The sequence below is a fragment of the Parasteatoda tepidariorum genome, chromosome X1 (genome assembly GCF_043381705.1).
Source record: "Parasteatoda tepidariorum isolate YZ-2023 chromosome X1, CAS_Ptep_4.0, whole genome shotgun sequence".
NCBI lineage: Eukaryota > Metazoa > Arthropoda > Arachnida > Araneae > Theridiidae > Parasteatoda > Parasteatoda tepidariorum.
The window spans coordinates 23,143,639-23,158,841 of NC_092214.1; the positions used below are offsets into that span (position 1 = coordinate 23,143,639).

General features: G+C 28.7%; 1 protein-coding gene across 1 annotated transcript in view; it reads left to right on the top strand.

Annotated features, from left to right (window-relative positions):
• Window positions 1–15,203, top strand: part of LOC107455311 (uncharacterized) — a 136,689-nt gene that overhangs the window by 97,555 nt on the left and 23,931 nt on the right. Inside the window, exon 5 of the mRNA XM_071187964.1 lies at window positions 8,738–8,945. Within this exon, the coding sequence (XP_071044065.1) occupies window positions 8,738–8,945 (208 nt within the window). The remainder of the gene's footprint in view (window positions 1–8,737; window positions 8,946–15,203) is intronic.

The window sequence follows — 15,203 nt, forward strand, 5'->3', positions numbered from 1 at the left end:
AAAGAGTTATAGTTTAAAGTCTAAAGTGTTACAGTCTAAAGTGTTATAATCTAAAGTGTTATAATCTGAAGTGTTATAATCTAAAGTGTTATAGTCTAAAGTGTTATAGTAAGTCTCATAGTTCAATCATTATGAATTCAATTATTTAATGTGTTATATTTCAAAATTTTCATTTTAACGAACAGCAAAACTTCGATGTCTGATAATTTTTATTTTAATAGTTAAAAACGTTACGTTATGTATGCGTTATGTATTCGCTTAAAATTCCTTATCATGCATTGAGAATCTTAATGTTCTTGAATTTTATAAAAAAAATAATTTTTTTAAAAGGAATAAACAGCGTGTTCGGTAATTAAAGTTCCTATTATAGATCACAATCCTTGTCAAAAATAAAATGAAAAAATTGTTGATGTCTCAAGTTGAATGTCTCAAATAATTATTTAAAAATGAAAGTAAGAAAATCTTTCTCAGTACCTAACGAAACATTAGCGAAAGTAAAATTACAAATGATGAGATGTTTACATTAACAAACCACAAAAATTAAAGAGCTTGTTAGAAGTCGGACAGCCAAAGGAACATGTGTAGGGTCTAGTCGTGTGAAGCAACAAATTACTAGTTTTGGAAAACGCAGGTTCAAAACCCAGGGCCAACTGGACCCCGGTGAAGCGAGTTGCTGAACCCTGGGTCCCCACCCACGGTCCAGCAACTCGCTTCTGTCAGGGTCCAGTAACAGGATCCCTGACTGACCACTGGTTCATGGTCCAGTAACTCGCTTTAAAATTCTAGAACACCTAGAATTTTGCATTAAAATTTAATTGCATGGCTTTTAATTTCTTTTTTCTACTAGCTTTGCATTACTTTTAACTTCTAGGTTTTTGAATACTTAAAGAAACCGTGAAAAAACATTTAATGCTGGAGTTCATTTAAATTGCTAGTTTCTATCGATTCGTGCAGAAAAAAAATCTTTATACATTTTTTGCTAACCTAGCATTATAAATCACATTAAATGCATTAAAATAAACATTATTAAAATATTCTTTGACTTTTTCTTTCTTTTTACTATTACTTCGAACACTCTCGATTGAGTCGTGGTGGCGAAGAAGCGCTCGCCTCCCAATGAGATAACCAGAGTCCGAATCCCAGCGATGGCTTGCACCAGCCACCGTGCTGACGTAAAATATCCTCAGTAGTAGGTGAATCATGAATAGGGTTAGAATAGATTTCCCTAGCCACTTGGGTAACCGTTTGCACTCCATGTAACGCATATGCGGGTGAGTTCCATCCAAAAAGTCCGCCACAAAGACAAGTTATTCACAAAACGTAACTCAGAAGTTTCCTTGTCTAATGGATCTAGTTCAAAATTACGAGGTTACGGAGTTGAACATTTGTAATCGTAAACTCAAAATTGGGACAGCTGTTTAACGACTGTTATAAAATAAAATTGTAAAAATTATGAAATAAATTGCCTCGATTGTAGCCGCGGTGGCTCGGAGAGAGCGCTCTCCTCCCAGTGATGTTAACCAGGTTTGAATCTCAGTAGTGGCTGGTTGATAAAACTTCTGCTCCCGGCTTGCACTAAAGACAGTGTTGACGTGAAAAATCCTCAGTGATAGGGGGATCATGGGTTAGAATCACTCCCCTTCCCTCAGAATTGGATCGGCTGTTCAACGCATGTTATAAAATAAAACAAAATTGTCTCGATTGTAAATATTTCAAGATTACCCAAACACGATTTCATCTGGTTTTGATTTTTAAATTTTCAAAATTATGTTTAAATTATATGAAATAAACCTACATTTTTCCTTCAATAACTTAAGGAAACGTCAGGGATAAATAAAAATGTCTTTACTTTATTGAATGACTTGCTCATTATTTTGACATCTGTCAACTATTTTAAATGAATGTCACAGCGACAATCAATACTAAATATTAATGAAATAAAATAAAAATTCTATAAAGTGAAACTGATTTTATGCATAGCATATTTTATAAAATATAAATTGGTATCAATTTTTAAAGGACTGTCTTATACAGTTAAAAAAGTTTGTTTCAATAAAAAAATCTGAGAATACACGATGAGGATCTTATGAATAGAAGATATACAGTATCATTGATTCTATCGATTCTTTAGTAAGTGATCAGAAATCAGATTAGTTTCATCTATTCCATGTTGTTATCTGAAATCAGATTGATTCTATATTGAATCTACTGAAATCGGACAGATTGAATTGAATCTATTGTAAATTATTAGATTAAATACAAATTCAAGAAACAGTTGCGCTTTAAAGCATAGTTTAATTTGTGCCCGAAGCTAAAAGGTATAGGTTCATATTCAAATTTGTTGAAATATTACAATTCTAAGAAACGAATTGCATAAAACTGTTCAATTATCAGAAAGTATAGTAAGGAAAATAATGAAAATGAATCCAAATTGAGCCATGAGCAATATAAATGAAAATGAATGAAGAAATAAAACAAGATAACAGTATTCAAACAAAATATTTTCTCTCGTATTCGAAAAAAAATAAATAAACATATTTTAACACTATGAATTCCTTTCATTCAATGAACCTTAGCGTAAAAAGCATTGTTTTACAATTTTCAATGATTTTTAGATTACAGATTTTGTAAATCAAACGCTCAGTTTAAAAAATTAAAACACAGTTAAAATGGCAGTAATTGAATACATTGTGGTCCATCCAATTGAAAATAAGCAATTTTTATCCAATTAATTTCAAAGTAGTTTTATTTAACATTTAAATAAAATTCACGTATTGTAAAAACTGGCTTTAACCAAACATGCGGTAACCCCAGACTCGCTTAAAACGCTGAAATTTGTGTCCATAATTATAACTGTACAAATTACTTTTAACTTTACACAAATTTTAGAATAAAACTATGCAATCGTAGTGAAGTAGAGCATTAACGGGGACCGTAATCAAGAGGCCTGATAAAACTGCAGAGAATTTTGCGTGTAATTTCGAAAATTAATGGAGGATGAAGATGGTATTTAGATTTTAAAAAGGTTAATGATGTGACTAAGCAATTCACATTTATTTTCTAGAAAAATGCTACCCTCTGCATTTCAATTGAATATATCAACTCTAGAAAGCCATCGATGTCTCTTTGGGGAATAAATGATACTCTCCAAACATATTTTTAGCTTTTCAAGATGTTTTTCGAATTAAGTTTGAGCTATAATTTACCCATTGGAATAATTTTTCTGATTTATTCGGAAAATTACGAAATTCAATTCGTTTAATTTCAAAACATTCCGTTTACTTAAAATGAAATGAAATGTTTCGTCATAAGATATTCATTTTTAATATAGTAAATTACTTACTGAGCAGATCGTTTTCCAAACAATTTAAAATTTACAATGCATTTAATCCAAAAAATACTAGCTTTTAGAAAGAGAAACCTGAGATCATAACAAATCTACTAAGTGATGTTACGTTTTAAAATGTTCTTAAGTGCTTGAAATAAATGAATTTCAAATATATTCTCAGACTGTAAAAGATGGAAAATTAAAATAAAATTGCTGAAGATGACTTTTTAATGATAAAACAATTTAAAATAAATCTACTTATTATCTAAATTTTGGGGTGTGTTGCAGCATAACATCGTTCAAATTTACTGCACCCTAATTATTAGGCTAAGATGAACAATATTATAGTACTTCTTAACCTTAATAAAACGATATTAAATTCAAGTTGAACAGTAACATGGTTCATTTTAGCACTTTATCAAGTTTGCAGCAAATTTGTACATAATTCAAGATTTTTGAGTTTATATATAGAATGATTTTTAATTCGATTACCCAATATATATTCTTATGAAAATTAAGGAAAAGAAATCAGTTTAAGTTACTATTTTCAAAATTGTTACAGCAGTTACTTTAAATTTATTTTTCTTTCCTTAAAAGAAAACGATGGATCATTTTTAATGATACATTCCTAATTATTATAATGTATCAGTAGCATTATAATAATTTGGTGAGTTTTCCTATTTGTATCTTTGCATAAAGTATCTTATGTACACTGTTAGAATATATTCATTCAAAAATTATGGTGGAATAACCGGCAGTAGTCTGTTCATCAACTTAACCATAAAGTTTATGGTAAAGAACTTTTTTTACCCTTATGGTTCTGAAACTGTTTGCTACTAGTATGGTTATAAAACCGTAAAAAAATTTTTTTTTTCCTATTGGACAATTTTCTTTGGTAGTAGGCTTTTAGTAATACGACATTTACTAAAAGGGCATTTAGCAATAGGCTTTGGTAATAGGACATTTGGCTTTTCTTTAGGTAATATGCATTAAAGAGTGCAGGTTACAAATTGGGGAATGCGGGAGGCTTGAAACTCTTCATATGTTGAAGAAAATTGAGAAAATATTGTAGTGTCAATGCTGAGACTCTGTAAGTCCTGAGACGGACAGATTAGCCCTCTTTGCTATAATATGTACCCAGCTGCAAGGAAATAAGTGGCTTCATTAGGTGGACTTAGTTGGTGTGATAAAATTCTGGTGGTTTAACCATATTAGGAGAAAACAGTTAATAAGTGGTTTTTCTCACAGTTAGCAGTCTGAATACCATATTATTTATGGTTATTTTACTGTTTGTTTGAATAGAGTAAAAAAAAACAATTATATAAATTGTTATTTAACCATTTGCTCCGAGAAATTTCTAACAATGTATCAGTGTGCTTAATTACATTCTCCCTTTCTTACGAATCCAACTTTTTAGAATGAATGTTAGATTCTCAAATTTTAATTTCAGTTGGAAGCATGGTAGCATTAATTAACATTAATTAACATAAACAAAACTCCTTGCGATATTTTAATACTACTGTAGTTTTTCACATTGTGAACATAGATTTCACTTGATAGCAATATTTTTATGTCAATGGCAATTGAATTCCTTAAACCATTGAATTCAATAGTCCGAATATTTCTATCCTAGCTAGAGCACATTTTGTGACTAGGTATGCTTTTGTAGCCCATTTTGTAAATATGTAGGCTTTTAAAGTACATTTTGTAACTAGGTAAGCTTTTGTAGCACGTTTTAAACATATATAAGCTTTTGTAGCACATTTTAAACATATGTAAGCTTTTGTAGCACATTTTGTAACTAACATAGCTTTGGTAGGGCATTGGCTATAAGCTTAATTGTATTAATCACTAAGTTTTCAGTCGCTTGACATCCATATGCGCTGTGCATATGCATTATCGGGAAAAATAATTGCTCAATAGTTACTTCCAGTTCAATTATTTTAGATGGCCCAATGTGATTTTCATTTCCAAAGGATCTTTCTAAAAAATAATTTGCTAATTCCAATTTAAGAATTCCCCATAATTAAAGATTTCTACAAAATAAACTAACTATATTTGAATAGGGTAGCAATTAATTCTGCAATATTGAAGTAGTAATTTAAAACAATTAATACATTAAAACGCATGTTTCTCACTATTTCGGTACGAACTTTTATTCGTTTAGAAAAAAATTCGCTACTCATAAAATAATTTATTTTAAGTGCCTGTCTGCTAGTTAGTTTTATTTTCAAAATATTCAGAATCTTGTAATCCACTTCCTCTTATTAAATTATTAAAAATGAATTGAAATGGTTATTATAAATAAAAAAGATTAGAGCTCATGAAGAAAAGCCTTCGTGACATTCTTGAAAAAATTGAGATTTCTCCGAGATAGATTTTGTTTCAGTCATACTTAACTGTAGAACATTAATTTATTTTTCCCATTCTTTAGACTTCGCAGATCTCAGGGGATAAAAGGTATTGAAAAACAGTCTTTGAATGCGTCCTGAATGGAAAATGATTCTAAGTGCATTTAATAAGAAAAAAAAACAGCTGTCTGCACAGTCTTAGAGAGCCACTTTATCTTCCTTCCACCCCTCTTTTCTAAGGAGGGGGGGAGAGCATAGTAAGAAGCAAAGAACAAAAAAAAGTTTAAATGAGTGTTAGGGATTATAGAATTTGATTATTGAAAGCTTTCGGATCAAACATAAAGGCAAAGAATAATATTTATTTTTTCACTCAAACTGAATCCATAATAATAAAATGAAGAGTTTGTCTGTGTGTACGTGAATCTTTTATAATTCTGGAACCGTTTGTTATATCGTCCTGAAATTTGGACAGTGGGAAAGAGGTGCGATTTTTCCAGATGATCCTAAAATTCGTGCAAAAATTTCAATTAGATAGTTTGGGAGAGACATTTAAAAAATGGAATTTCCTCTTTGTTTTAGACATTATCATTGATATAAATGAAATTGCAGACAATCTTAAAGATAGCGTCATTGATGTCTACTTGCTCATAGCTCACTAATAAAAAAAATGAGCATATTGCACGTTCTTACGTAATGAATTTTTTTTATTTGATTTGTCAAATAATCAACATGAGCGTGGCAGCATTGGTGGACGATGTCACAAAATTAGTTTCTTTTAAGTAATATTAAGACACGTGTTTTTTTTTTCAGTAATTTTTTGAAACGTATTTGTATAAAAATAAATAATTTAAAATCCATGGTATTTGAGAAAAAAAAGATATGTACTAGAAATCAAAATTAATGGAGAAATAAATCATTTAGGAGAAAATTTAAAAAATCCTATAGAAGTAAGCGTAGTAAATTACCATACTAATATTGATGCCTATGCTTAACTAGTTTTGGTGATAGGTACTAATCTGAAATAAGAAATAAACTAAGTACAGAAAAAGCGTAATTAATAGAGAAATAGCACTAATTCGTTTAGTAGAAAATCAAAATCTCTGCATATTATTTTTCACTCCAATGATGCTTTATTAATTTTGTTAATCGATTTTAATTAAAATAAAACTATAAGCTGTGTACTAAAGAACAATCTTGATGGAGAAAGGGTTCTAATTCGCTTAGGTAAAACGTTAAATATTGCCATGCCATTATCAACGACAATGATTTTTAATTAATTTTGGTGATAGGTACTAAATGAAATAAAAGCAAGCAATGTGCTGAAAAGAGAAATTAACATAGAAATGGTACTAATTAAGGAGAAAGACAAAAATTACCATAGCAGTATTTATGTCAATTGTGCTTAATTAATTTTGGTAATTGGTGCTTTTGTTTCTGTGGTAATTGGTGCCATTTCAATAAATTCCAAATATAATAAATGCCGAATATAATGAATACCAAATATAATAATGCAGGCAGAATTACTATGTGTATGGTGCCTATTAAAACTGCATCAATACCGTGCAGTTTTAAAATAGATACAGGAAAGAGGTTTTTACGGGCCTTCGAAAGGGTTAAGTACCAGAGAAAATTGCTTAATGGTGGTCATGAGTTGACCATAATGAGTTGCAGAGTAGCATCATGACAAAAAAAAATGAATACAGTTAACTACTTAAAAGATACTGAATACAGTTACAGTTAATGAGATTAACTACTGAACACGTGTTTTGAATAATCTAATTACGTAAAACCACTGATAAGGACAAAATATGATATTTAATTTTTAAAAAAAATTAGAATTATTGAGGATTTATTAATAGGATTGGTATAATGTCAATTTTGTGTACGATTTCGTAATGTTGTTCAGTTCTTATATATTAATAATTTCATTTTTTCACCCCATACGGAGAACAGGTATTCAGATAGTTTTTAATAAAAATAGAAAGAATTTGGAATCTTTTTTACCGTTTACTCATGTAAGAAAAATCAAAATCTTCCGAAAAGACGCGCTTTTATTTAAGAGAAAGAATATTGTTTGTTTTTACACAACTGGTCAGCGATAATTAACTAAAATACATAAAGTGGGCGTTGCATTCATACATTGTTTAACATATTATGCACTTTTAAATCCAATCATTACATCTAAAATTATTCAGGTGTTTTGGTTTTAATTTTACGAACTGTAAATATCAGGATTATTTTAAAAATGCTATATGAATGGATTTTTTATTCAATATAAACACACCACTAAATTTTTTCGTGGATGTTTTATACAACTTAGTACAAGAAAATCTGATAATTCTATAGCAAATTATTATTATTGTTTGGTTTTCATTTTGACAATTGTAGACGTCTGAATTAGCTTATTTTTATTAAAAAAATGAATAACATGAAAACGTGAATGAATACTATGATATTGTCACGTAAGTGAAAGTAAAATATCTATCTTTAGAAATCCTTCTTCATTCAAAGACTTCAGTCCAAATATAATGTAACTACAAGGTATTCCTTAAAAACCACTCTGTATTTTTAAGAAACCGTTTTCAAAAATGAAAAAAAAAAGAAGTATGCATGTAGAAAAACCGCAAATTAATATTTAACGGTGGAAAAAACAAAAATGCTATCGAAGCGTAACCAATTACAATAGACTAAAAAATATAACACAGGACATATGGTCTTCCCATTTACTCCTTATAACGAAAATAAGTGTCTCAAGGTTACGTGATTTTCCCACTCTCCACACTTTTACTCTCTATGTTCCCTAGGTTACGACAAATCTTGCATTTTTTCCATGCAAGTATAGTCTAATTCTTTACTGAAATGTAGGATAAAAATGCAGGATTTGGGCGTAACCAACCGACAGAGATTTGACAACAGAAAGAGGAAAAATGTGGAAACTGGAGAAATCGCGTGACCTTGAGATGCATATTTCATATTCAAAGAGTATAAGCTCTTCTATTATCAGTAATGAGTTTAAAACAACATTCTAAAATATAATTTAATTTTTTTTCTTCTTCAGATTAGCCGAACAAGCCCGTTTGATGTTAGACAGGGGAATGCGTTTCGAAAACTTATCAATGGGCGAAGGAAGACCAACTGCTCTGATTCGTAGGTACGGAAGTTTATATGCACAATCTCGAGTAGATAGATTGGATGCTTTGGATAGTATACCTGAACTGGAACATGCACATGATCTAAAATCAAAAATATTGTTTTCAGTTGTAGTAGTAAGTATTGATTCACTTATAATAATCTTATTTAACACATATTTCTGTGCAATTTCAGAGTTTGCCTAGTGGTTCATAGCAGCTTTATTCTGGGGGCAATACAGAGTAAGCTAAATACATTCATTTTATTGATCTTTATGACGTAGAGAAGTTTTATTTGATGCCATACTACTGCTTTTACACTCTGGGATTAAAAAAAAAGTAGCTATTAAACAAAAAGCTTGATTTCATACTTTATTTCTTAAAAAAGTTTGATTTCTTAATAACAAAAAATAAGCACTTGATACTATAGAAGCTTCATTTGCTACAAGAAATACGAATATGAAAGCAGTCGACATATTTTGAGAACTCCAAATAGGCGCCCAGTCTCAAGACACGCCAGACGTGAAAGAGACATCCTCATTCACGACTGGTGAGTCTTGAAAATGAACTGCATATTTTGAGAGCTGGAAACATAACAACTTTTTCCAGCTTCATGTTTTTTAAAGCAAATATGATTTTTATGTTATCAAGTGTATTTTTCCGCTTCAGTTTCCTCAGATTATTCGTTTAAATTCCCATCTTGTTTAATATATATATATATATGTTATTATAAACAAATTTTATAATTATTTAAACACTCTGATGTTATTTCGTATTCGAGAATAAACGAAATTTTAAAAGATTTCTATTTATATTTTCGCATCCTAATTCAAATATGTTTCAGAATCCTAAAAAAAATTTTAAAAAAAATCATTATTTTGAAATCTATTTAATATTTTAATTTTGAACCTACTTTAATTTTTTTAACGTAAAACTTGAAATTTGGAACCTTTTTAATGCACTGTCTTCCAATTTCAAAACCTGGAACGAATAATTAAAAATAAAACCTTTTTTTATGTAGTTCTGTAGAATTTGATTTTTTTTTCATTTTTTTTATAAAAATCTATTTTTTTACCTGCATTAATTATTCCAGCAATTATTTAATGCATCATTAAATTAGTGAAGTTCATATTTTTTTCTATGTTATTTTAATCCGATCTCTCTTTGTAATTTTACAAGTTTCATTAAACTTATGAAAATTAGATTCAAGCACGTCTGATTTATTTTGAAATAGGTAAATGTAACCAAAGTTTAAGTTTACGTAGAAATTCTTTAAAATTTCTAATTTTAATTAGAACTCATCTAGTGATAAATCAATAAATTTAGCTCAAAATTTTACTTTTTCCGTCCATAAAATACCTTTATTTGCGCATCATTACTTGTACTTCTCTCATATAGTTACATGTTTTACTAATTACTCAAAAATATCCAAGTACATTTTAAATGAACATGACAATATTCCTTAAAAGATGACCATTATAGAATAAAAATTAAAAAAATATTGAAAAACATTGAAACATTATTCAGTAAAGTTTTTTTTTTATCACAGAGTGTATGCTGGAAAAGGTAAGCTTTCGATTTTATGTTACTTTTCACAGAACTAAAATACTTTATTAGGAAATTTTACATTGTAAAGATAAGGTAAGATTTGCTCTAATTTATTTAGAACTAATATTGCATCGAAATTTAAGGAGATAAATATTGCGTAAACTAACGCAATTCTCACTATAGTTAATTAAACAGTTACAGTTAATTAAACAGTTAACAGTAACTCACTACAGTTGTTAAATTTGGAAGGAGTTACTTTGAATCCCTCATTAATATGTATACTTATTATTTTAAATCTAAAATTTGTTATTTTAAGCCGAAAATGCACAGTAACTCTTTATTGCTATTCAAGTCTAAAATTTGCGATGTACTAATAGTGCTAGAACTCTTCATTTCCTTCGAAACTAATATTTTTAGCTCAGATTTAAATGCATAATATAACAATCAACTTTAAATAAAGACACGTCATAAAATACTTTTGTCGTTTCTGTAATCCATAACAAAGAGCTTTGAATGATTGATTATATGTAGTAAAAAGTAACACAGATTAAAAATTAAAGTAAAGGAAAGGAAATGGGATAAAAAGAAAAATATAAAATTCTATTTAATTATTTTCTGACATAGATCTCAATTTTGATAATATTTGGATTCTCCATTAATGTTTGAATATAAAAAATTGGAAATTTAATGTATTTTTTCATAAATAGTGATATTTAGAATTTTATTGCAGTATTCCCCATGATTACATATGTTCTACAGTGTCTGTACAGTGTAAAACATACGTACGAGAACCTGCATGCTCACGTTGCAACTTACTGTATGTTCACGAGTGAATATGTTTAAATATGTTATGCAGAATTCAATAGATAACCTATATTGTTCTATAACTGCACAGTGCAAACATACGTGAACATGTGAAACGAACAAATTATATGAAAGTGCTAAATCCCTCTATTGAAACAAACTAATGTCTTTTAAATCACATGAAAGGTAATTGAAAGCAAATACGATAGTTTTCTTATTACATCTTTAAACATGAATAAGCTAAAAGAAACCATAACTATAAATCAAATTTTTTATCTGATTATTTGTAAATATTTTTTATACCAACTGAATTATGTTAAAAATGTATACTCATGAATTCTAACACACAACACAATAACAAACCAAAGTAAGCTCTTCACTTGTAATTTGGTGATGCCAGATATGGCGATAAATGGGAAATACTAAACTTTTTTTGTTAAGCAGCTTTGTGGTGTTGCCATCTATGCGTGAATAAGGGTTTCGAATTCAAATAATCCAGGGTCACCATGGTAAATTCAGGACCCTGAAAGCTCGTCATTTGTAAAAGAAATTGGAGAAATATTGTTGTATCAACGCTGGGATTCGAAGCTCTTCTCGGCTATAATATGTGCCAAATTTCAAGGAACTAAGTGGCTTCATATGGTGAGCCTATCTGGCGTAGATAAAATTCTGGGTGTTTAACCGTATTCGGTGAAAATAGTACAAAAAAATTTCTCACTGTTAACAGTTTGAAAACCTTCATTTTTATGATTACTAGACTAATTTGGTTGAATATGGTATTAATATAGCAATTAAATAAAATGTTATTTAACCATTTTTTTTTTCGTTATGTACAATTTATCACCTAATTCAATTCACACTCAACTTTGATTACACCCACTAGAGTTTGAAAAGTTTTGATGCAGTTTTTTGTAATATAAAACTTAGCTATGTTTAAAAATCTAATCAAAACACCAAAGCAGGAAAAATAGTATATCATTTTAGAACATTCAAAGTTTTTGATACAATTTTTTCGAAAAGCATACAACTAATTACTCGTCAGAGTGTGTAGCTGCATTTCACGAAATATACCTTACAGAGATAACCAGCATTAATTGCTTTGTCTTGAAAACGCATGAGTATAAAAAAAAAGCATTAATGTGATGCAGATAGTGCACTGTTGCTTCCGGATCAAATTACGGTATAAAATACCGGCATTTAGGGTACATCATCCGCAAAATCCATTTTACCTTAAAATTCATTTTTACCATAAAATATTATACTGCATTTTTAATAAGAGTAATTTGATGATTTTACAGTAAATATTACTGTAGAAAAATTACGATATATCATATTTTTGTTCCGTATTATGTTCCGGCAAAAATGGATTCAACGGTAAAAAGTACCAGCATCCTGAGTTTTCCCGGTACTTTTTATCTTAATTTGATCCGAAATTTTTTACAGCTTGCATGGAATGTGAAAATATTTATTGCTTTACATAATGGAAGAGTGAGTTTACCATTAATTTTAATAAAGAAGAGGTGATTAAATGAAAATAAGTGTAGTAAAAATGTTTGTTTTATATAATTTTTCCGTATTGTGTACCGCAAAAAGGGATTCTACGGTAAAAATTACCAGCATCCTGAGTTTCCCCGGTACTTTTTACATTAATTTGATCCGAAATTTTTTACAGCTTGCATGGAATATGAAAATGTTTATTGCTTTACATAATGGAAGAGTGATTTTAGCATTAATTTTAATTAAAAAGAGGTGATTAAATGAAAATAAGTGTATTAAAAATATTTATTTTATATAATTTTTCAGTTTGCAAGCAAATTATGGAGGTTTCTAATCAAATTTTTTTTATTCATATTTTAGAGCTTTTGAGAAAGAAATGATTTGATTTTATTTAGACTAACTTCCAACATTTTATTGCTGTAATTACTTTTATGATACATTTGGGAATTTAATTTATAAATTTATGTCAAATTTAAAAATACATTTGTTTATAAAAATCTTTTATATCTAGATGGAATGCGTACTCAATAATGAGAGACATTGTGTGTTTATCTCAAGCAAAATAATAATATTCTTTTACATTAAATGAAACAGATACTTATCAAAATAAATTTTATCTTTATCCTTTTAATATAAAATTAATGTAAAAAAGCATATTTTAAAGCAAAGTTAATTTATCATGCAAAAATAAGATGAATACTTTAAATATTAAAATAGCCTGGGGTTGTACAAAATAGAACAAAAAATGACTTTTATTAATCACTGGCTTATTAATTTCTTATTAAAATCTATTATGAATCAGTGTCATTATACGCAATAAATTAACGTTTATTAGAGTTCAAATACTTTGATTTTAAAAATTTAAAATTTTTAGACAGTTACGCCAAAAAAAATTATAAGTAATAAAGTAGTTTTTTTAATTATCACCTTCAAATGGTTATCCTATAATTTATTAAATTTCAAACTGAAAATAACAAATATCTACGTGAATTTTGCTTAAAAAATTATAAAACTTAACTAAAGTAATTTATTTTTTAACAAATAAAGGGTTTCCTGTAATCTGCCATTTCATGCAGTTAATAAATTTCTGTTCTTCTTGTTATGTTTGCTTACTTTTACAAGACATTTGAGTAAACATTTTATGAAGGTAAATTTTAGACCAATTTAAATTGTTACAAGTGCACTTTAAGAATTTTAATTCTAAAATTGCAATAAAATAACTTGGTGTCCGTCCATCCAATAAACTGTCAAGTTTACCGTTAGGAACATTTCTCTACTTATTACTTATATATTTCTCTACAAATATGAAACCGTTTACAAGAAATGCACTTAAAAGCCATGAATGCGAAACTATATGGTTCGGTAACCATTTACAACTAGCATGGTTTCGAAACCTTAAAAATGAAATTTAACTGGACATTTGAGTTAGGTTGTGGTTGAATTGCGCTTTGTGAACTATGAAATGTGGCTTAATTTGTTTATGTAGTGGATTAATTTGTTTACCTAAGTTTGTTCTTTAATCATCATCTACTGTGGGAGATGAGAAATATAATAGAATTTTCTGAAGCAATTTTTTGGTGCTGCCAACTATGAGTGGAAGAATTTCGTAATCCAGTAATCCATGTTCACCAAGTGAGAGGTGAAGAACACATCAAACTACTCTCCTGAAGTGTTAAAGGATCCCCCGATCGAGTCCCCCTTCAGCGCGTCATGAAATTGATACATTTGCCCTCTGGCCGAAGTATGTACCCAGCTGAAAAAAACTAAGTGGCTTCATGAATGTTCGAAACATTCTTATTTCTATAAGATAATTAGACATCGCTGTTGTGTTAGGCATCCGATGATGTAAGATTAAAAAAAAAAACAATTTGCAATACTTATCACATGGCTTAGCTTAAAGCTTTCAATGAACATGAGTTCGATTCTCATTGACCATGGTTTGTTTAACCATTTAGGTTCCAACAACAATAAATAAATGATTTTTCTTCCCATTAATAAATTAAATTAAATTAATAAATTGTAAAAGTACTGCCATATATGGTTAAATATGATAAAGTAGCAAATAAATTTTTATTTAAACACTTTTTAAAAGAAATTTCTAACAGTGTAAATAAACAGATATTTCGGAGCTTTTTAGTCATTATTTCGTTCAAATTTGCTAAAATCTTATAACGGGGCCATACTGAAGCATAGTATAGCGAAAATTAATCTTTTTGTAACTCTTCACTACTGTGGTTCATTTGGACAACATATACCGTTCAATTCAACACCCTATCATTATTTATTTACACAGTTGCATTACGATATTTTGGCTCAAAGTACCGATAATAAGGTTCAATGTTGAGTCAATTCTAACAAAGATAACAAACATAACAAAGATTCCAAACGAAGATAGCAATCCAAATTTTAACTGTTATGCTATTTCCTAGCTGCTGAAGTTGGACCAGAATTATGCAAAAAAAAAAAAAAAAAAAAAAAAAAAAAAAAAAAAAAAAAAAAAAAAAAAAAAAAAAAAAAAAAAAAAAAAAAAAAAAAAAAAAAAAAAAA